This window comes from Pongo abelii, chromosome 18 (genome assembly GCF_028885655.2).
Source record: "Pongo abelii isolate AG06213 chromosome 18, NHGRI_mPonAbe1-v2.0_pri, whole genome shotgun sequence".
Classification (NCBI taxonomy): domain Eukaryota; kingdom Metazoa; phylum Chordata; class Mammalia; order Primates; family Hominidae; genus Pongo; species Pongo abelii.
In genome coordinates this window covers 66926742-66949943 of record NC_072003.2, presented here as the reverse complement: position 1 = coordinate 66949943, position 23202 = coordinate 66926742, and the positions used below count along the sequence as shown (strand labels likewise).

General features: G+C 55.8%; 1 protein-coding gene across 2 annotated transcripts in view; it reads left to right on the top strand.

Annotated features, from left to right (window-relative positions):
• Positions 1-23202, top strand: part of ATP6V0D1 (ATPase H+ transporting V0 subunit d1) — a 42767-nt gene that overhangs the window by 12061 nt on the left and 7504 nt on the right. For both annotated transcript variants that reach the window (XM_063717091.1, NM_001133069.1), the window contains 1 exon segment: positions 15162-15333. In XM_063717091.1, the coding sequence (XP_063573161.1) occupies positions 15162-15333 (172 nt within the window).

Genomic DNA, 23202 nt, shown 5'->3' with positions numbered 1-23202 from the left:
CAATTTCTTGGGCCTGGTTTCCGAGATGGAGCCAGTGCTTTAACCGCTGCTAGGCCTTTTGAAGTACCCTCAGCATAGGCAGATGTCAGCCATTCAGGGCTCTTAGTAAATAAGGCTTTCTGGGTGACTAGGGTTTCTTGATGGCAGAGATGGAAATGCTTCAACACCTTATTTTAAACATTGCATAATACACTTCTGGAATGTATTAGTCTCATTTCCCTGCTTGCTTGCTTCCTTTCCTTTCTTTCCATCCTTTTTTTTTTTTTTCTTTTTGAGACTGGGTCTCGCTCTGTTGCCCAGGCTGGAGTGCAGTGACCCAAACACAGCTCACCGCAGCCTTGACCTCCCAGGCTCAAGCAATCCTCCCACCTCAGCCCCCCAAGTATCTAGGGCTATAGGCATGCACCACCACACTTAGCTAATTTTTGTATCTTTTGTAGAGAAGGGGTTTTGCCATGTTTCCCAGGCTGGTCTTGAATTCCTGGGCTCAAGTGATCCTCTTGCCTTGGCCTCCCAAAGTACTGGGATTACATGCATGAGCCATCACACCTAGCTCCTTTTCTTTTTTTAAGACAGGGTCTCACTTTGTCGCCCAGGTTGGATTGCAGTGGCATGATCATGACCCACTGCAGCCTCAACCTCCTGGGCTCAAGTGATCCTTCTACCTCACCTTTCCCAAGTACTGGGAGTACAGGCATGTGTTACCATGTCTGGCTAATTTTTTATTTTTTAGTGGAGACAGGGTTTCACTATGTTGCCCAGGCTCCCTGCTTTCTTAAGTGGCACACACTGAACATAGCAGAGTTTCTCCTGCATTAACGGCTGTTAGACTTGGAATGAGATGGAATAGAACCACTGTCCCTGAGGGCCCAGGTCTGCCTCCCATAGTTTTGTCCCTGGCCTTCTGTCAGGCCACCCATTCACTCTTCCTGCTGTGGTCAGGATGCCTACTTATAGCACCAGGGTCCCCTTCCCAACCTGTAGCTGCTCTTGGGCTTTGAGCTCAGTGGTCAGACACACTGCAGCTTGTTAGGAGGATCTGCATCCAGAATGAACAGGTGCAAGGACATGATATGACCGTCTCTAAGTCATCTGCGCCTGCTCAGGGTCAGGACCCTAGGGCCCCTATGGGTTGCCAGAACCTTTCTTGAGTTCTGTGTGGAGCCAGGCATCAGGCAGACCATGGCTCCCTTTCTGGACAGCTGTGTGATGCAGAGATGTATTTGCCCACTTGTAAAATGAAACAGAAATCACTTACTCGTAGGTTGTAAGGATTCAACAGCACAGTCCTAGCCAGAGTGGATGCTCAATAGATATTTGCCTGACTGGATGAGTGACAGCTCTTTTTTTTTTTTTTTTTTTTGAGACAGTCTCACTCTGTCGCCAGGCTGGAGTGCAGTGGCGCGATCTTGGCTCACTGCAACCTCCGCTTCCTGGGTTCAAGCGATTCTCCTGCCTCAGCCTCCCAAGTAGCTGGGATTATAGGCACCTGCCACCACGCCCGCCTAATTTTTGTCTTTTTAGTAGAGACGGGGTTTCCCCATGTTGGCCAGGATGGTCTCGATCTCTTGACCTCGTGATCCGCCCACCTCGGTCTCCCAAAGTGCTGAGATTACAGGCATGAGCCACTGCGCCCAGCCGTGACAGCTCTATTGGCACTGGCTGAGTACTAGGCTTTGGGGGTGTGGGGGAGGAAAAGCCAAGTCTCCCACCCCCCAACCCTAGGGATGCACCATATCATAGATTTCCCTGTTTCTGAGTTATTAAGGACTTGCTTTTATTAGACACATACTAGGCAGTCGAGACAAAAGGAGTTGAGACTTAGATAAAGGGAATTGGAGACTTGGGAGGGTCTGGCTGAGAGGGAGAGCAAGAGTGTAGAGGGCTGAGGATGCCCATGCTTCCCTCCACGTCCTCTTCAGCCTTGTCCCTCCGAAGGCTCTGTCTTCACTCATGCAAGACAGACCAGTTCCTTATGACCGACTCAGGTCCATGTGGTCTCCGGTTTGGCTTTCCAGGCTTATATCCACCTGCTGTTCTCTTTCTTTTCTTTTCTTTTCTTTTTTTTCTTTTTTTCTTTTTTTTTTTTTTTGAGACAGGGTCTCACTCTGTTGCCTGGGCTGGAGTGCAGTGGCTCCATCATGGCTCACTGTAGCCTTGACCACCTAGGCTGCAAACCACGCACCACGACGCCCAGCTGATTTTGTTTATTTTTGGTAGAGACAAGGTCTCATTATGTTGGCCAGTCTGGTCTCAAAACTTCTGGGCTCAAGTCATCTTCCAGCCTCGGCCTTCCAAAGTGCTAGGATTACAGGTGTGAACCGCTGTGCCCGGCCAACTCCTGTTCTTTTTTTTTTTTTTTTTTTTTTTGGAGACAGAGTTTTATTCTTGTTGCCCAGGCTGGAGTGCAATGGCACGATCTTGGCTCACTGCAACCTCCGCCTCCCGGGTTCAAGTGATTCTCCTGCCTCAGCCTCCTGAGTACTAGGATTACAGGCATGCGCCACCATGCCTGGCTAATTGTGAGTGTGTGTGTGTGTGTGTGTGTGTGTGTGTGTGTGTGTGTGTGTGTGTACCAGAGACAGGGTTTCTCCATGTTGGTCAGGCTGGTCTCGAGCCCTCGACCTCAGGTGATCCGCCCATCTTGGCCTCCCAAAGTGCTGGGATTACAGGTGTGAGCCACTGCGCCTGGCCCAACTCCTGTTCTTTATGAGACATTCCTGCATAGCTCTGTAGGTACCTGTAGTCCCACTCTCTCAGAGGTTGATGACTGGGAGGTGCTGACCAGGAGTCTGAGGCAGTGATTAAATTGGAGGGATGTGTTGAAGGGGAACTGGAGCTGGCGTACCCTCTTCCTACCAGAGGGGCCCCTCGCTGTGGACAATGCCATCCTCCCACCACAAGGGGGTGCACCAGGATCACTCCACTGTCAAGGAGCCTGGGGAGGGAAGTGTGGCTCGACCCCGTGAGTCATCCAGGCTCTCTCTCCTCCGCTTTTCCGTGGGGCAACTGCCACCAGCACTGTCCCTTGGGTCTCTGCCCTGGGCCCTACTTCCCTCACTTAAGTCCCAGTTGGCCTTCTCAGATGAGGTAGGGCTTGTCGCTTAGTGTCTCCTGTCTGTGTACCTCTACTCACCCTCACCTCCCTGTGCGCTATCTTCCTGAGTTGGGAAGGAGAAGGCCAGGGGACATTTCCTGATGCTCTCTGCCTTGGTGCCCAGTGCAGGCTGCTCCAGCCTTGCCCACCACACCGTCCTCATTTACCCTCACCTGGGTCATGCCAGCAGCTCAGAGTTGGAGCTGCAGGTACAGCACAGTGTGCTATGAACCTAAGGGTCTTGGGAGCTCCAAGTAGGAGCTTGAGGCAGCCCAGGGATCAGGGCTACACTTCTCAGGCTCCTAGAACCATGCACCTCCCTAGGTAGTCATCACTCTTGTCTTCCCACGCTGGCCTCTCCAGGAGAGGGAAAATTTGTCTTCAGGACAGAGGATGAATTTTTCTCTCTCCTCAACCTCATTTGGCACTCCCTCTGAGGGGCATGTAGGATGTATGTGGCATGTATAGGTACATATATGCAGGGTGACTCCGGGAGATGGCCGAACCAGGCACCTGAACACCATGTAAGCACTGCAGGTCCACACGGTCAGGCTGGCGATGGGTTATCATCAGTTGATTGACAAGTCTCTCCTACCGTGTACTCCAGTTTGGAGGCCTCTCCATTGGGCTGCTTGGCGTCTGCCTCATCCAACACCTATTCCCTGGCTGATGTTTTAAAAAATCTATCCTGCACTAGAATGTTGGTCTTCCTCCTTTTCAGAGGCAGGAAAATCAAGGCCCCGAAGGGTGCTTTAGTAGGCCAGGCTGCTGCTGTGTGGCCTGGGCACTTGCTCTGTGTGTCCAAACCTAGCAACTCCCCTGAAGGACCAAGGAGTAGGCACGAGGGGCAGTGCTGGGGTTGCCCCTGTGTGAATGTGGGTGGTCCTGAGGACCGCTGGGCAGATCGGTGGCAGGGGAAAGGAATATGTGGAGGAGCAGCCCTGACTGGTGCTGGACACTGCTTTCCTGGCCAGCTGTTGCCTGGCCCTGGGCATTTGCCCAGACCTTGCCCCACTTTGGATGCTCAGGCAATGGTTTTCAGGCCTTGACCTCAACAGAGGCTTTTGTGCTTGGCTGGTGGATGGGGCTTTCTCCTCTGAGGAGTCATCTGAAACTCAGCCTTTACTGCCTGCCCCTGTCCCTGTGCTGGTGGCCACTCAGAGGCTCCACGGCCCCAGCGTCTCCCCTGCAGCTGTTATCAGTTCTTCTGAGGCTGCTCCATGGGTATCCAGGCCACTGGTCTCACCAGGAGCCCCTGAGTGGCCCTCAGGGGCTGGGTTGCAGGGAGTCAATGTGGTCTGGGCCTGATGAGGCTAGAACAGTGTCATAGCTGGACAGGCTCCTGGAGGTACCGTTATCCAGCTCTCTTCATCTGGGAAGCTGGGTCCAAGGTAAGGCCCAAGGGCGTAATTATGGTCTCCTGACACCTGTCTTGGCAGTTCCTGTCCAATCACTCTGTGTTCTTTGATTTTTTTTCCTCTTTATCTATTCTTTCATTTGTTCACTCAAGGATGCCTGGACTATATCTCTGTGAACTGGCCCCCAACTCAGGAAGGTGTAGTCGTGCAAAAAGGACCCTGCTTCTGGGGCCCTTGTCTTTCCCTCAGGCCTTGCCACATGGGATCTAGCTTGGAACTTGAAGGGTTGGGAGCTGATGAATACAGATGAGCTGCAGTCCACGATGTAGCACACAGGGCCCTGAGGCTGCAAAGTCACGGGTTCAGCTCTGCCTGTTTTCCCGTGCCCCCAACCCTTTAAGGTTCAAACTAGATACCATATCACAAGGCCTGGGGGAGCACAGGGTCCTGGAATGTCGCCCTTCAGTATCGGCCCAGGCTCCATGCCTCCCACCTCCCCCAGTGGCTTCAGTCATTTGGACCTAGCTTCCACTGTGTGGTCAAGCAGGTGACCACGTCCCTCCCAGGGGCCAGCCTGGGTCCACAGCACTGGCTCACTCTGGCATGTTACTGTTGTCCCCGCACCTGTCCCACAAGGCCCTTGAGCAGGGCCGCTGAGGGGAGGACTGAAAGGCAGGGTGGGTGGGGTCCTGGGGTTGCTGTACTGGACCAGCTTGTATAGTTACTGCTTCTGCCATCTTCTTGCCTGGACCAAGCCTCTTGGCTCTGCCAGGGAAAGGTATGGGATGGATTAACTCCACCTCTGGCCTGGGCTGCTCTGTCCAGTTTCTTTTTTCTTCTCTTTTCTTTTTCTTTCTTTTTTTTTTCCCCTCCTTCCTCCCTCCACCCTCTTTCTTTTTTCTTTCTTTGTTTCTTTCTTGAAAGGGTCTCATTCTATCACCTAGGCTGGAGGGCAGTGGCACGAACACTGCAGTCTTGACCTCCTGGGCTCAAGTGATCCTCTCGCCTTAGCCTTTTGAGTAGTTGGGACCACAGGCACGTGCTACCACACCTGGCTAATTTTTGTATTTTTTGTAGAGACAGAGTCTCTCTGTGTTGCTCAGGCTGGTCTTGAGCTTCTGGACTCAAGTGATCCTCCCACCTCAGCCTCTCAAAGTGCTGGGATTACAGGCGTGAGCCACCACGCCTAGCCTCTGTCCAGTTTTCATGAGCCGCAGGGAATGGGACTTTATGCTGACAGTGCACGAGCTCACAGCCCCAGATGAGGTTTGATCCCACGAGCCCAAACACAGGGCCTAGATCAAAGCAAAATGAGTATTTCCTACTTTTCTCCTTTGGGCTGGCTCTAGGCACCATGGAACTGGCAGGATGCTCCAGCCAGGATCCAGCCTGACCTGCTTATTCTCACTGAGAACAGCCACTTCTAGGGAGCCCTAGAAATCCCCTCCACCTCCAACTGAGTGAGCCCCAACTTTCCTTCGTGTCCTTCCTAAGATGGCTGTGCATGTGGAACAGGAGCCCAGCATCAAGAGCTGACAGGATTGCTCAGGTAGTGCAGGCCAGCAGACCCAGAAGCTAGACATGGGCATGGGCCAGGTTTTTTTTTTTTGAGACAGTCTCCCTCTGTCGCACAGGCTGGAGTGCAGTGGCATGATCTTGGCTCACTGCAGTCTCAACCTCCCAGACTCAAGCCATCCTCCCACCTTAGCCTCCCGGGTAGCTGAGACTACAGGCACGTACCACCACGCTAGGCTCATTTTGTTTTATTTTTTGTGGAGACTAGGTCTCACTATGTTGCCCAGGCTGGTCTCAAACTCTCTGGGGTCAAGTGATTCCCCTACGTTGGTCTCCCAAAATGCTGGGATTATAGGTGTGAGCCACCGTGCCCAGCCTCGGCCAGCTTTTGGGCACAGCACATTGCCATAACTGGCCTTCCTTGGGCTACCTGGCATCTGGCCAGGCCAGACCACTTTACCTCTTACTCATGCCTAGGCAAACTCACATCTTTGGGAAAATGAAAAGAAGCTCTTCTTCACAGTTTCAGATCCACCCCAACCTGCAGGTTCTATAACCGTGGTGGCAAACCTGGAGAAGAAATAGCTTGCTTCGGTCAAAGTGCAGGGCATCAACAGAGGAGGGTGTGGCCCCCACCTCCCAGGGTGAGGCTGGGTTGTCTGATTCTCAGGCTGGGCTGTGGCCAGGGAACCTAGGAAAGCCGCCCTGCAAGCCCTGTGTCTCCTGGGACATGCCAGTCCCATGGAGCCTTCGGGCCTGGGTGGGGACGGCCTGGTGACAGGCTGTCCAGGCGGATCTCCACTCAGTCAGAGGAGAGCTTCTTGGAACTTGCCCTGGGTGCAGCAGTAACCAGTTCTGCCCCTCCCTTTGGCACATGGGACTGTCGCCTGCCTGGCACCCTCCTGACTGTCAAACGAGTTGACTTCCTCCTAGGATGTGAGAAATGCTTTCATCCTCCCAGCCGCAGGGACAAGGTGTTCCTGAGAGTATGAGGGTAATTAAATGTGTCTCTGCCACCACCTGCCACCTGTTCCAGAGCAGGGAGTGGGGTGATGAACCCAGGGCAGACAGACATCCTTTTGCTTCCTGGACTTGGGAGGTGACTCTCCCATTTGATCCCTGTGTCTGATGTTGCTGGTGGTCGGTGCCGCTGGCCCCTGGTGTCAGCTGGACCATCTCTGCAGATCAGCCCCATTCCCCTACTGTGAGTGCCTCACCTCACTGAAAAACCTCTAGCATGAAACAAAATGTGGGTCCAGGGACCGAGGAAGGAGAACTTACTGTCTTTTCCCTGCAGGAGCTCTGCCTCAGCTACCTGAAACCTAGTAACCGTGCCAGCAGGAGGCTCCAGGTTCTTCCCAAGACTGCTGGCCTGCCAGCCCAGAGGTTTCCCATGAAGCAAGAGCTGCCCTTGGCAGACCTCCTGTCTGCTCCTGAGACCCTCAGGGCAACTCAGGGTGCGGTGGATGGTGCAGAGTTCTGTCCCTGCCTCTCTCTATCCAGGTTGCTGGGGCTGCTCAGAGCTCTCTGTGATCTTGCTGATAGGTGAGATGTAGGTTTGGGGACAGAAGCCCCGGCTCTTGAGCCAGCCCTGTTTCTCTTTCCCCAGGAGATAGCAGAGTGTTAGCATGCTCATGCTGCACAAGGTCTCCTGCAGGCTTTATGACAGGGAGGAGGGCATGCTAGAGGCCTGGGAAAGGGCTGGGACAGACCATGGAGAGGAGGAACAGGTACCTTCTGTACAGGACTTAGTAGGACAGCCTAAGCAACAGCCTGGAGTCAAGGCTACACACTGCTGGGCTCATGGTGTCTGCCAGGAGAAATGGACTGTGGTATGCTGTGCTCAGCTCTCTGTAAACCACTGCCTTTGCTCAGTGTCCGTGCAGTGCCCTGGGAGGCTGGCACTGCAGAACCTGTTACCCAGTGACTGGCCAGGGGCCTGGTTCCAGAGAGGTTTCACAAGTGTTTTAGGGCCAATTTGTAGACAGGATTTGAACACAGGTCCTTGTGGCTCTGAAGCCCAGATTCTTTCTCCCCTGTCCCACTCAGCTGCCTAAAGAATAATGTCTTGAAGCCAGTGATCTGGCAAAATGGATCTGCAGAGGGGGCTGGGGCTGTGGGATAGATCAGCTGATGGGTGATGGGTGGGCCTGCACTGGCCAGGGAAAGGTGCCATGGATACCCCAGTTGAGGGTGATAGTGCCAAGGCTCTAGATGGGGAATGGCAGGTGGCACGGGGGGAGGGGGGAAAACTGGCATTTGATAGGAAGTGTTGGAACTTGGGGTTACTCAGTCAATTGGTGTTACGTGAGGTTTGCAGAGAGCCTGTGAAGGACCCTGGCAGAGGCCTGGGGGCTGAAGAGGACACTCATACTGTGCTGCAGGCCCCAGGTGAACCCAGGGTTAATGGTTTCTATGCTGTGGCTCCCACACTGAGAGTTCCAGATGTGGTGCTCTGACCCTGCAGATCCAGCCAGCCAGTGCACACATCTGCTTTGGAGCTGATATGAAAAAAGAGGTCTCCTCCCACCCCTGAGCCTGGGGAGGAGGTCAGGCGCAGCACATTCACCGAGGAGGGGCAGGGCAGCTCTCGCTTTGTTGGGCCACCAGCCTGGCCATCTGTCCACATCGGTCCATCTGTCTGAGTTTTCCTACTTTGAGCCAGTAGAAGTTGTAGCATTGGAGGTAGAGCCCAGGTCCAGTCCCTTCGAAGCAGACTTCTCAGCCAGGCCCAGGGGAGTGGTAGAACAGGCTCCAGGGCTCTGCCACCCTTGCAGAGAATGGCACTGTGGGCACACCAGAGTCTAGGGAGCATGTTCTCACATCTGGTTCCATTCAGTGGGCCTCAATTCCTGAAAACCCCTGAGCTCCCCAGGAGAGCCTCACTGAGTGACCTCTGGAAAAGCAGAAGTAAAGTCTGGGAACACTCTGTCCTCTCACACTCTGCTGTGGCCAGCTGGCCAGCAAGACCCCTCCATGGGCCGGCCATGAGGCCACGGGGGAGCCTCAAGCGGGGCTGCCCCGCCTAGTATGCTGGCCAGGGGCTGCCTCCATGCCTACTGGGTCCTGGGGCATGTGGGACCAACCCCCTGGCATGGGCCAGGACCCTCTTTTCTGCCTCCCTATGGCCCTTGGGGAGGAACTGCAGAGGCCTGGGGGCTGAAAAGGCCGTGTGCCATCTGACCCTGGGAGCCCTGGAGAGGCTGAAAGATCCCCTTCTGGGTTGGCAGGATCTGGGAAAAGTTTCAGGAAGTGGGCAGGGGCAGGGCTGCCCAGCTGCCACCTCTCAAGGCCTGTCTGGGGTTGGCTGCCAAGCCCATACTTTGTCACACAGAGAGCAGAAAGCACTGGGCAGGCTGAATGTCCCATGCCCTCCTACTAATCAAGGGCTAGGGTGATAGGGGTGCTAGCTGGGGCCCAGTGTGGCCAGCCTGAGTCTGGTGCAGCCCGGCGACCCCTGAGAGGGGCAGCCATCCCAGGTGGGTCTTGGGCTGCAGCCTTCCCAGGCCTCTTCAAAGACCTCAGCTGCCCCTGCTGGAGCCAGGGCAATGGTCCTTGACACAGGCAACCTCAGGGTGGACAGGGCCGGCCTGTGGAGGCGGGAGGGCAGGGACTCTCACTTTCCAGGCTGGGGGTGTGTCTTCCCAACCCAGCCTCTCTATGGGCCTGAGAAAGCAGCACTATTTCCTGCACTTCAAGGGCTTCTCTCCGGCAGCCTGTGGACTTCCCTGGAGCACTTGCTGGAGCAGAGGTCACAGGAAGGTCACTCTGGCCGGCAAGTAGCGCTGTTAGACCAGTCAAGGGCTGAGGTAATGCTAGGGCTGAGGGCACGGGGCCTCACGGGCTGTGGGGGAGAGGCAGAACTCCAGCTTCAGGGCCACATGGACTGCTGGGTGAAGGTGACAGCGAACCGTTCAGTTTGGAGGACTTCATTCTGGTGATGGTGTGGAGAGTGGTCTTGGGAGTAGGGAGCCAAGATGTGGGGCGGAAGGCCTGGGTAGTGCCAGGAGATGGAGTTGGGGGGAGAGTCATCTGAACATGGGGACAAGAATGTGGGAAGCAGAGGAGGTGTGGGAAGCTCCTGGGGTGCAGACTGAGGAGCAAGCCTAGGCCTAAGGGAAGGCTGGAGACACCGGGAGAACAAGTTGGTCTGCTGCTTCTGAGTTGGGGTTTAGGTCAGACAGCAGAGAGAACTTCCTGAGAGCAGCAGCATCTTCTTGAACATGAGAAATCAGCCTTCAAGGAAGTCTTTTACTGTGAGAGATCCCAAGCTGGCCAGACATTCCTGGTACTGGGCCATGGATGGGAGGATTTGGGGTAGACAGCTGGGCTTGTGGGTAGACCAGAGCGGTCCCCCGAGTCTGTGCTAGCCAGAACACTGCTTGCTCATGCCTCGGCCGAGCACGTCTGGGCCTCTCAGTGGCCATCACTGAGGCTGTCAGGCTGCTGAGCCCAAGGCCCAGAGCAGAACTAGCCCCTGGCTTCCCAGAGCCCCTGCCGTCCTTGGCTGCCCTCAGAGGCTGGGCCAGGGCTGGGTGGCCAGGTCTCCCACAAAGCTCTCAACAAGTTCCAGGCCTCTCCTTCTGTGCTTAGATCCTGCTCCCAGTCACGTCCCCTCCCAGTCACATCCCCTCCTCCGCATCCCTCAGAGAGAGCAGGAAGCTGGGGAGGAGGGAGCATCCCAACCAGCCTTGTCCTGGGCCTGACCAGTACTGTCTTAGGGCTTGGGGCTGCCAGCCACTGGGTCTGGGAGCCAGGTTTCTCCAACACGGCCAGAGCTGGTTTAGAAGCCCTGTGTGGTCTCCTCATGGGTGAGCTGAGGGTTCAGCAGGCCTCCTCCTCTAAGTCGCCTTCTTGGCTGGCAGGCTGTCCCCTTTCCCTGGGTCACAGGGAGATGTGGGGTTTGGCCAGGGAAAGTGGTCTGGAACAGCCCTTTGACATCGTCCCTGGGGGCTTTTAAAAAATAAGTTTCCTGGTAAGGAAGACTCCTCAGGCCTTGGGCAGGATTCTCAGTAGAGTCTCCCGGGTTTGCTCTGATCTGACAAACGCCAGCAGAAACCACCCAGCCGCCTGCGTTCCAGCAGTGCTTGGAGCCGTGGCTTCCCCAGATGCAGCGTCAGCAGAATGCAGCAGCCAAGGCACAGGGGTGTTTGCTTGGAGGCCCGTGCTGAGCCCAGGAGTGGGGGGCCTGCAGAAGAGAGCCCGCTGCTTGGCTTTGCCCGCTCATTCACATGCACACATTCCTGGCTTCTCTAGGAATGGATGGTGCCACAAGGGATGCCAGAGGGACTTGTCCCTGAGTGATGACAGTCCAGTGACAGTGCTGACGGTCCATGCCTGTCAGGTGAGCAGTGAGTGTCCAGGCTGCCTCTGAGGAGGGGAAGAAGGCATGCCCTGGCTTCTCCCACCCCTCTGCCACCACCTGCCAGCTGATCTGGGACTGAAATCTGTCTGGACAGCTGAGTCCATATCTGAAAAGCCTGTCCTGGGTCAAGTGCTGGGGAATAGAGCAGTAAAGGAGGTGCAGAGTGGGGAGGAGAGGAGGAAACCAGATTTGGGGACAGACAGAATCCCCCAGGCCTGCTCCACATCGCAGCCCCTCTACGCCCCAACTCTGGGACTCTGGACAGGTTTCATGTTCTGTCTGATTTCTGTTCCTGAGGCTGAAATGGGCATGGTTGAGAGGTCCAGCACACAGGTTGCTCCTGGCATGGGGCTGAGTACACCATACAGCCCATATGTTTCCAGTTAGAGTAGATCTAGGTTGCCCACTTCAGGTTGGGATGAGGGGACTCCCCCCTGACCAGTGCCAGGTGTTGGATAGAGAGTCATGGAGGCCTAGGGAGGGGAAAGGTGCTTGGCAGTGGGGAAGTTGCTGAGCTAGGGAGAGAAGCCATGTGGAGCAAAGTGGGATGCTGGAGCAGAGGAAGTTTCATGCTGCTTGAGAGCTCATGAGGATCCTGAGTGGGAGGTGACAGCTCACTCGGGGAAGCCTCCCAGCAGCTTGTGCCAGGGCCTGGAAGAGCAGTGTGTACGCAGATGCCCGGGTGAGGCCCAGCCCCTGATGCTTTGGAGGGGAGGGATCAGGAGGCCAGACTGGGGTCTAGACTCCCAGTCCCAGGGAATAGTGGAGTCACTGGCAGGAGTGCCACCACCCAAAGGAGTGAGTTTTTCCCTGGAGCTCACCCTGTACATCTGGCCTGGCCTCTAGGCCCAGGCTATAGCTGAAAAGGAAGAAGTCTCCTGGCCTGAGAAGGGCTCTTGGCTGGCTGCAGTGGCTGTGTGAATAAGCAGACAGGTTTGGTCTGGCAGCTGCCTCACCAGTGCCTGGGTCTGACCCAGAGAACTGTATTCCAGTTCTGGCTCCCAGCTGCCATCCGTTCTGCAGCTTCCCCTAGTGGAGATTTCAGCACTTGCTGGGCCTGGGCCAGAACCCCAAGTATATAAAATCAGAGCATGAACATGACTTTGATAAATTAAGAAGGCTTCATTTTAATACCACAGTAAGAGGAACCAGTTAATATTCTCACCATTTCACATCCACAAAAACCACATCAGGGGCATTAACAATCTCTCAGTTTTGTACAAACAAACCATGTTTCTCTTAAAAAGACTTGCACACGTGGCTCATGCCTGTAATCGCAGCACTTTGGGAGGCTGAGGCAGGTGGATTACGAGGTCAGGAGTTCAAGACCAGCCTGGCCAACATAGTGAAACCCTGTCTCTACTAAAAATAAAAAAAAATTAGCCAGGCATGGTGGCATGCACTTGTAGTCCCAGCTACTCGGGAGGCTGAGGCAGGAGAATCGTTTAAACCAGGGAGGCAGAGGTTGCAGTGAGCCGAGATCGTGCCACTGCACTCCAGCCCGGGCAACAGAGCAAGATTCCATCTCAGAAAAAAAAAAAAGGCTTGCACACTTGCCCAAGCTCAAGGATATTAAAATCTAGCATATGAAACCCACTTCTAGAGGTAGAAATACAGGCAATATATTATTTCAGCAATGACCATCAATTACAGTTAAGAACAGTTAACAACCAAATGGGTAATGAAATACTGCAACCACCCAAGTTTACTGAGCAAAGCATCTTTGTCACCCATGCCTTACTCTAGGAGTAGCTGGGGCTTGGTTAGATGTGGTGAGGATGTAGGAGAAGAGATCCCAGGGCAAGGGCTCATTGTAGACGGCCTGGGGTAAGGATGTGAGAGAGTGCACATCTCCCAGGCAAAAAGGCATTGGGGTCCACAGAGCAGAACAGGGGCAGGTGGCTTCTGCCTGCCCTGCCTGGCTTTCTCTTCTGTGCCCTTTTGGGTGGCCATGGGAGAAAAGTAGTGGTCAATTGCAGAGTAATGGTGAAGGCAGCAGGTGTCTCCTGCAGGCCTCAGGAGGTTGAAGTTCACTCCACGAGTGCCCAGGAGCCACAGAGGTCATGAGTGTGGCCTGCCACCAGCCCCCCAGAGATGCAGGTGGAAGGCGTCCATTCCAGAGACCTGTGCATACCCCTACCTCCAACATGCTGTATTCCATCTCTCCTTTAGCACGCCTGATGTGCTAAACTCCAGGTTGGGGCTGTCTTCTCCTGATGGAGTACACAGCAGGAAGGGCATCACAGGGGTCCCCTAAGCTTGTAGAGGGTTTATATGCCCCACTTCCCTTCCTCTCTAAACAACCCAGGCTAGCATGGTCTCCTGAGCCTCAAAGACACCTGGGGAGGCCGTGGCCAGGACAGCATGTGGAGGTGGTCCCGAGTGCAGCTCTGCCTTTGATCCCCTGGGCAGCCTCCCCAGGGGATGGAGAGGCATGTAGTCTTCCAAGCCAGCCTCCGCCAACATGTGCCTGGGTATCTTCTCAGCCACTGTCCTTGGTACTGTCCCCAGGGAGCTTCTGTGTCCTGTATCAGGTGGGATAAGTACTGCTAAGAAGAATAACACAAGGGACAGTGATGGGCTGCTGGAGAAGCCTCTGAAGAGGGGGCATGTGAGGAAAGATCTGAAGAAAGGGAGGGAGACAGTTCCACTTTCAGGCCAGGGGACAGGGAAGGGCCCTGAGGTGGGGACATGGCTGGGGATAGTGAGCATGGGGGAACGGCAGGACCTAAGTCAGAGAGGTAAAGCGGGGATGGTGGGACCACCACATGAGGGCTCTGGAGGGGACTCTCTTTCTGAGTGAAGTAGGAGTAGGGGAGAGTTTAAGACCAATGAATGGCATGGTCTGCCTTGTGTTTTAAAAAGATCACTCTGGCTGGCACATGCCTGTAATCCCAGCCACTTGGGAGGCTGAGGCCAGAGGACCACTTGAGCCTAGGAGTTCAAGTTCAGCCTGGGAACATAGCAAGATGCCATCTGTAAAACGAAAACAAAAACAAAAACAAAACACTCTGGGAGACTGTTGTTAGGTTCTCATCAGGATCCCACTGCCTCTCCCCTGGCCTGCTTCCCCCGGGCCCTTCTGCTCTGCGTCTCCTTCCTTTTCCCTCACCCCGTCTCTGAATGCTCAGGAGAACCCTCAGGATTGGTCTGCCTGTCTCCAGCCAGTCTGAAGGGACGCTCAGTCTTTCCTGCCAGCCTCACCTCCCCCGCATGCCACTCATTTGCCCTGCAGGCCACTTGTCACTCACACCATCCTCCTGGCTGATTCCTTTGTACTTTCTTGCCCCTGCCCTTTGCTGTGGCCCAGCCTTTTGTGGCCTTCTCATCTTTTCAGTCTGATCTTTGGTGCCCTCTCCACTCCACTCCCACAGCTTCAGGCATCTCCTGTATTTCATGTGCCTCGGGGTGTATTGGCTTGCCCCTCTGACCCTGAGGCCCTGGAGTGCAGGGCTCATGACTTACCCTGCTCTAGGTTAGGGCCAGCCTACAGCTTAACATGCAGAAGGGCTTCAAGGGCTATGGGTTGTGGATTGGACCTTGGAGTTTCCCAGGCTTTCTTGTCGTCTTGGGGAGGAACTATTCCTCTTATGCTCGAACTTTGGGGCTCCATGTGCTGGATTGTGGCCCAAAGATCTGGTGCATCTCCAGGGCCTTAGCTGATTCCCTGTGGTAGGCCCTGAGCCAACAGGGAGATGGAGGTCAGGGTAGCAGCGGGACACAACTGCAGGAGAGAGCTGGGGCTGAGTTGGGGTGGGGATGGGGACTTGGGACCCTTGGGGAGGCCCAGCAAGCCTAGCCCTTACCCCCTACCCTTGGGTTTCAGACTTGAAACTGCATCTGCAGAGCACTGATTATGGTAACTTCCTGGCCAACGAGGCATCACCTCTGACGGTGTCAGTCATCGATGACCGACTCAAGGAGAAGATGGTGGTGGAGTTCCGCCACATGAGGAACCATGCCTATGAGCCACTCGCCAGCTTCCTAGACTTCATTACGTGAGTGTGCCTTGTAGCGCCTTCTTCTCTTACCTGGGCAGGATAGCTACACCTGCAGGAGCTGGCCCCAGTGTGGCGTAGGCCAGCTGCCTTCATGCCTGTGTCAGCTGTCAGAGCTGATGGCAGCTCTGTCAGGCCAGCTGTCACAGGGCCCTGCCTTCAGAGTCCTCCCTGACTGTGTGCATGGCCATTCAACAACCCTGGACTTCCAGGCCACCACCTATAAAATGGGGTCACCAGCACGTTCACTACTGGCTGAAGATATGGTGGGCAGGCAAGAGTGTCCCGTGCCGTAGTGCTGGTTGAAGCCTCTTCGCCCAGTCACATAGACTGGGGTAGGGAAACCTGGGAAGGTGGGAGCCCTTTTTCTTACCCTACAGCACCCAAACAGAACACTCACCAGGCCCCACTCCCCATGCCAGGGGTCAGGTGTCAGGGGATGGACAGAGCTCTAAAAGGCCAAGGTCTTAGGATAGGCCCATTCTCTATCTGCCCTGACCATGGCCCTGGGTCTCAGGGAGATTGGGTCGGAGTAGAGTTGGGGGGCAGGCTGAACGTCTAGCTGCCTTTCTCAGTTCTGATGCAAGCCCTCAGGAACTCAGGTGGGCAGGCCCCCATTCTTATGACCCTTGGCTGCCCCAGCTTCTTCATTGTCTGACCCTTGGGCACAGCTCTGCCACAGCTCTGCCTTCATCAAGCTCCTGGAGAAGCTGAGTGGAGGAAAGGACCTTGGGATCTGCAGGCTCGGGAGGGGCACCTGGACTGCACAGGGAGGTAGAGAGGGTCCCTTTGCAGGGATGTCCCAAGAGCCATGAGCCAAGTCCTGGTGGACAAAGAAATAGCCCTAGCCTAGGTGGTGGCCCCACAGGGGTGGTGAGCAGAGGCATGCTCGGCGGCTAGTGTCTAGGAGAGTACCCTGCATTGGCAGAGTGTGAGTGTGCAGTATGGTGAAGCATTTCCCTGAACTCTCTAGGTATTGTCTAACTTTTACCATTCCTTGATTATGGTGCCCCCACTCTCCTCCTTGGGACCTGGCACACCTGCCCCACTTGTCCCTGCAGGGACAGAGTTAGATGCCTGCTGCCTGGCCTGATTCTTACCCCCTGCAGTTAGGAGCCACTTGCCCAGGATCCACTTGCTCAAGGAAGTGCTGCAGCCAAAGGGCTCCATTCTCAGGCAGGAGTCACAGGCTGGGACACCTGAAGGGCCAAGGAGCATGCCCAAGCTAGGAAGCAGGCCCTCTCCTGGCCACAGGCCTCCTTTCCTGAGAGCCTCCTTGCTGCCCTGGCCTCCATCAAGGTATGCCAACATGGACCTACTAGGGCAGGAGGCTGGTAATAGGGTGTCTCTTGTGGTGCCACATTAGGGGTCACATTGCAGCTCCCCATCTGTTGATCATTCCCTGGCCTTGGTCTCTGTGTTCCTTGCTGCACAGCCAGAGCTGAGGACATACCAGGAAGCAGTACATTTATTGCCAGAGCCCAGCCTGAGACTTGTTTGCACAAGGCTGCTTCAGCTTCCTGGTGAATGTTCTGGCCTTGCCAGCTAGGCTGGCCAGAGGAGGCCTGACCCCATGCCCATGGTCAGAGGGTAGATATCACCTATCCCACTGCCCACTGGCCCACCTGCCTGTGCAGCTAGCCTTTGGCCTGTCTTGGTCTTAGCCTGCCAGGCCATGAAACTGGAGAGGGCTCTGAGCGTGACTGAGGCCGCATAACCGCAGCTGGAGGCTGGCTGCAAGCACCAAGGGTGCTTAAAGCAGCCAAGTGCTGTCCTGTGGCAGGCTGTCAGAATCTGCCACTTCCCACCCCTTCCATTCATGGGTGATTGTGCCTTCCAGTCCTACCAGCCACTCACTCCTGCCCTCACTCAGGAGGAGCTCAGCAGTCACGTGTCAGCCCATCAGGGCCTGTGTCTGCTTGGTCCATGACCTCGTCATCTCCAATGACCTGCTCCTTTGCTCCTCTGCTCTGCACTTCAGCCACCCCCACTGATGGCTGCCCAGGCCCATGTCACCACCTGGAACTGCTCCACCCCTGAAATTGCTGAATCAGGCACCCTCTCTACCCACAGTCTTCAGGCCCTCCAGCCCACTCTCAGTCCCTTGTGGGACACGGGTTCCGGACTCAGCGGGACACTAGGCCTTGCTTCCTCCCCTGCTACCCCTTCTGTCTTCATTTCCCGCCCTCCCCAGCTGAAGTTCCCTGGTCCATCATTCGAGCACTTTTCTGCCAACATCCGCAGCTCTCTTGGCCGCCCAACTCATGGTCCCACCCGGCTGGCAGCCCCCCAGCCCTGGAGGAATCCCAGCAGCCTCCAGCCTGGAGCCGCCCTCCCCCTACCTCCACTGCCGGGAGGAAAGCTGGGGAAGCCAGCCTTGAGGGGGGGTCATCCTTGCTGCCAGGCGTGCATGCTCACCCTCTTAGCCAGCCTCAGCTTGTTTCTGCCTGGCAGCCTCTGGCTCTACCTACTCAGCACCCTGCAGACCCCACCAGCACTGCAAAGACCACCTTCCCGTCTTAAACACCATTGCTCTCCTGCCCCCAGCCTCCTCTTGGGCAGATGGCCCACCCTCTTCACAAAGACAGTAGAAGCCAATAATATGCCTCCCAGTGCTGCTTCTGCCGCCCACCCCCCGAACCGCATTCCAATGGCAGAAGTGCCCTTCGTTTTCTCTTGGATCCTTCCACCAATGTTCTGAGTGCCCTCACCTTACTCCCTGGTTGCTGAGTGGCCACTCATTTGCATTCCTGCCTGTTCAGGAATTCTTCTCTTCATTATCTAAGCAAGCTCAAATAATTAAAAACCATCTTGTGGGACCTAAACTTTTACATTCACTGTCTGTTGTCTCATTTCCCCTCATCCCTTGAGCTTTCAACAGTCCTGTCACTCCACCACAAGGCCCTGGCTAAAGCCAACCCTGACCTTCATGTAGCCAAGGTCTCCAGGTGTGACCACTCTGTGGTGTCCACCCCCCAGCCCCCCTAGCTATTTCTTTGCTCCCATGATGCCTCTCTGACTTAACTCCTACCTCTCTGGCCACTCTCCCTTCTCCACTCTGCCCCAGCAGGCTATCCCCAGTGTGTGTGTGGAGTGTTGCAGGAAGGAGTGAAGCCTTCCATAGAGGCCTGAGCTCCCCCAGGCTGGGGCTCATGATTGGCTTCCCTGAGGAGGTGGCTAGTTTGGCTGAGGGGAAAAGCATTTAAGGGAAGCATTGGAATTGGGGGTTTTTAGGTTGAGGGAACTATACATGTCCTGAGTAGCGAGCATGGTGCACCTGGCTCTGTGCCCCACACAACAGCCTCCCGGTATGGTGCCCACTCAGGGAATGAGGAAGCTACCCTAGAAAACCCAGAGGAATGTACTCAGAGAGGAGAGTACAGTCCTCCAGGCAGTAGAAGCAACAGTGAGAGGCCCTGTCCTGGGTGTGAAGACCTGAGGGAACAGTGCCCTGACTGCCCACAGACAAAGCTGGCCCAGCTGGGGACAGAGGTTGGGACCATCACAGAGGTCACCTTAGCTCCATCCCTCAGGGCTTCATAGTTGCTTTTGGAGCTGCCCCAGGCTGGCTGGAGCAGGCTTCTGCCAGGAGGTGATGAAAGCAGGAGCTGGCTGAGGCTGCCTCTGCCCTTCTGTGTGAGAGACAGTGTCCACTGCTTTTGTAGGTCCTGGCCAGCCTTCAGCCGCACACATAACCAGTACCTGCTCTGGGCCAGGCCTGGGGCTGGGAGGGAGATGCCTGGATGCAGTGGGATGGCACCAGTGATAGTATAGACAGTGCCTGGAGAGGACTGTGAGCCGCTTTAGCAAATGGAACTGGGGGTCACAGGTGGCTTCACAGCATTGGGAGGACTCCAGGATCAGGTGGGGATAGAGAGGCCACTGGAGAGAGTAGGTAGCTGGAGAAGAGGCAGCTGTCTGGCATGGGGCTGACAGCCTGAGTGAGATAGGGCCCCTGAAGTAGACTGTCGTCATGTGCTCTTGAGAGGATCTGGCTCAGTTTCATGCCACTAACATGTTGTTATGTCACCGTGCCCAAGCCCAGTCATTACCTTGCTGTGAGACTTGGGATAGTGTCTGTCAGGGTTTTTTTGCCCTGGAGGCGACTTTGATCTGGGCCATTCCATGATGTTTTCCCTTGAGAGAGTCGGTCCTGGAAGGGAAGCTGAGAGACTTGTGGGAGGAGTGAGTGCGGCCTCTGGGGAGTCCCAGGTGGGCTTTAAAGGCCTTTGTCTTTGAATGAGTGAGCCTCCCTGGAGGGGTCCTAGCCCAGGTGCCCGTTGGCAGAGCCTGGGCATGGGTAACCTGCACCACCTGGAGGATCTGAGGGCCCATATTTCTCTTGTGTCAGGGGCCTCAGTGCCACCAGCCTGGAGTGGGCAACTGGTAAGAGGCTTTGTCCCAGGACAGTGGCCTCACATGCCTAATGGGCCTGTCAGCACATCTGTGATTTTCTCCAGGACCTGTCACCCCAACCTTGGGGCCCTGCTTGGTCACAGAGGGGCATCAGGTCCCTCTGGCCCCCGCTTCCCTGGCCAGTTCCTGTCTTTGCTATCTGCAGTCACTGTTTCTGGGTCCATGGCAAGACTCTACAGTTGGGGGCTGTAGGCCTGCTGTGGTTTCGGGGTCCTGGGCTAGACCTGGCTACTGCCTTGAAGGAATGCCAGCACTTTCACTCTTCTCCTGGGGTCAAGCATGCAGGAGCTCCATGAGGCCCAGAAGGCTCAGACCAGGTGGAAGGACCCAACTGGGCCTCAGGGAGAGGCAGGACTTTTATGAGCAGGTTAGAGCTCACTATCTCTGTTTGGGCCACATCTCACTCATATGCTTTTTTTTTTTTTTTTTTTTTTGAGCTGGAGTCTCACTCTGTCGCACAGGCTGGAGTGTAGTGGCACGTTCTTGGCTCACTGCAAGCTCCGCTTCCCAGGTTCAAGTGAGTCTCCTGCCTCAGCCGCCAGAGCAGCTGGGATTACAGGTGTGCGCCACCACACCTGACTAATTTTTGTATTTTTAGTAGAGACAGGATTTCACCATGTTGGCCAGGGTGGTCTCAAACTCCTGGCCTCAAGTGATCCACCCGCCTCGGCCTCCCAAAGTGCGGGGATAACAGGCGTGAGCCACGGCACCCGCCCTCATCTTCTATTTATTTAATTTTTTGAGATAGGATCTTGCTTCTGTTGCCCAGGCTGGAGTGCAGTGGCATGATCATAGCTCACTGCAGCCTTGATCTCCTGGGCTCAAGTGATCCTCCTGCCTCAGCCTCCCAAGCATCTGGGATTACAAGTGCATGCCACCACACCTGGCTAATTTTTTTGATTTTTTAATAGAAATGAGGTCTTGCTATGTTGCCCAGGCTGGCCTCAAACTCCTGAGCTAAGAGATCCTCCCACCTCTGCCTCCCAAAGTGCTGGGATTACTGGTGTGAGCCACTATGCCTGGCCCTCACTCATCTTGATATGGAGCCCCCACTGGAGCCCCTGCTGGGGACTGCAGTGGACAGGCTGGCAGGGTTACCCAGGCATCATGGCTGCCTCACCAGCAGCAGACCAGCCCCCCAGGGTTGAGAAGCCATGTTGTTCCAGCAGGTGGCACCAAAGGGCACAGCAGAGGGGCAGGGTTGGCTAGGGACTCTGAAGGCTTCTTGGAGGAAGTGGCTTCCTAAACTCCAACCCAAGATGTCTGTGGGCCCAAGCTGAGTTTTGAAGACACAGGGCAAGGGAGGGCCTCTGGGCAGAGGAATACAGACGGCCCCACCCCCACCCCACAAGGGCCTCTTTGGCCTGGCGGGCAGCCGGCCCTCCACTCCCCAGCTGTCTTCCCCTGGAGGGAGATGCTGACCAGCTGGAACCTTATTCCCTCCTATTGAGGCCAAATGAGGGGAGGAATGGTGGAGTGGCTTTCTGGGGGCAGGGAGGCAGCTGCTGAAGCCAGGCAAGGAGGAAGAGGAGGATTTCCCTGCCTGCCGAAGGCCTCGGCCTTGGGAGAAAGGCAGACTGCTGGGCCAGCCTCATCTCTGCTAGGGCTGTCCTGTCTCTCATCTCCTGAAAAAGAGGATTCTGCCCCTCACTGGGCAGGAGAGAAAAGCAGGGCTGCAGCAGCAACAAGCTTATAGCCAGCCCGGGAAGGGAAGTGCTGGGCCTGGCACAGGATCGCCCACGATTGGCCTGGCTTGGGTTTGAAGAGGGCCTTGAAGGGGCTGGGGTGGTGTGATTGTGAGTGGCCCTTACTAGGCTCAGCATTTCCCCCACATAAACAGATGCCCTGAGTTGGGGGCGCAAGGAGGGGGAGGTTGAAAAAGAGGAAATTGACTGGTGGGGATCCCTCTAAGAAAATGAGACTAGGTGGGGTATGTAGAGCCAGGCAGGGGGCCCTGGCCATGGGTGGAGGTGTGTGGACACTGGCCATGGGGACGTGGAGCTCCTCTGCTTTGTGGTGTGATAGGGCCTGGTGCTGGCCCTCTCTGGGCCTTATGTGCTCTGACAGTGGGGCTGGTAATGCTAGTGGTTGTGGGATCACTTGGATAAGGTGGGCCTTGGGTGTGCTTTTTCTCCCTCTTCCTGTCCGAAAGGGAGTGAGAGCATAAGAAAGCATCCTTCTGCTTGGGGGTAGGGGATTTGTGGCTGGTCTCAGGGAGCACCAAGGCTACATTGGGGCTGGATGGGGTGCAGTTAGAGTATTGCGGGGTGGCGCATATGCAGCATGGGTTCTGGGGTATGTGAGATGTTGGAGGCCTCATAGGCATGTGTGCTGTCCAGGGTAGAAAAGATGCAGGCTGGAGCTGCAGACCATGGCCTAAAGCTCTGGCGAGCTCTGAGGTCCCTTACTCTGCCAGCACTGTGGGGTTGGGGGCAGGAGGCTGCCCATTTGGGCCTCTTGGCTTTGCAGCTGCAAGTGGGCCCTGCTTGAGGCTCTCAGTTATGGTTGGGAGTTAGGGGACTGTCTCTTCTCAGTGCACATCCTGTAGCTGACCCAGCCAGATTGGGGGTGGAGAGAGGGCAGTTGCCTGGCCCCAGGCCCAGGAGAGCAAAGGTCTTCGCAGGGCGCCAGGCTTGGTGGGAGCTGGGGGAGTGTAGAGCAAGCAGGGGGAGTGGGGGTCAGGCCAGGACAGGAGCTGGGGCCTTTTCCTCCTGCCGCCTTTCTAGAGGGCCCTGTGGGAGCTCCCCCAGTGGCCAGTGCTTTGAGCCGAGGCCTGGGCCCTGGGCTGCCACCTCCCCTCCTTTCTTTCTTCAGTATGGGGGAAGACACCTCCTACCAAGGTCTTCCCTGGACAGCCTGAGCACTGGTTGCACAAGGTCCTGTCACAGGGCAGGGGCCTAGCTCTGGCCCACTCAGAAGCTAGGACAAGACCCGTGCTCAGTGCCCAGCTCAGAACAGCAGCCTCCACCCCAACTTTTATCCTCCCATAGATGCCTCACCTTGACCTTGGAGGAATTTCCCCTAGGCCTCATTTAGCTCCCTCGTACCCTGAGTTCATCTCTGGTGACAGACTGGAGGATAGTTGTGGCTACTGCAGCCTAACTGTGGACTGGGGCTTTCTGCCCTTCACTGCATCCCCACACAGGTGACTACACAGAACTCTCTGCCCCAGCCCCTTTGTAGCTGGTTGGAGGCAGAGCCTTGTCCCTTGCCAAGTCTGAACTGGGCAGTCTCACCCCTCCCCAGCTCCACAGCCCCCTCTGCTGCCCATGTACCCCACAGAGCTGGCCTTCTGCAGGGCAGAGTGATGGGAGCCTCGGCCTGGGATCGACCTGACCCAGCCTCCTGTTCAGGTCTCTGGGTCTTATCCAGGCCGTCCTGGGTGAATGCCCAGCTCTGGCCTCAGGCCCTAAAAGAAGAGGACAGTTCTCTATCTCTGGCATGGGCTGTGCA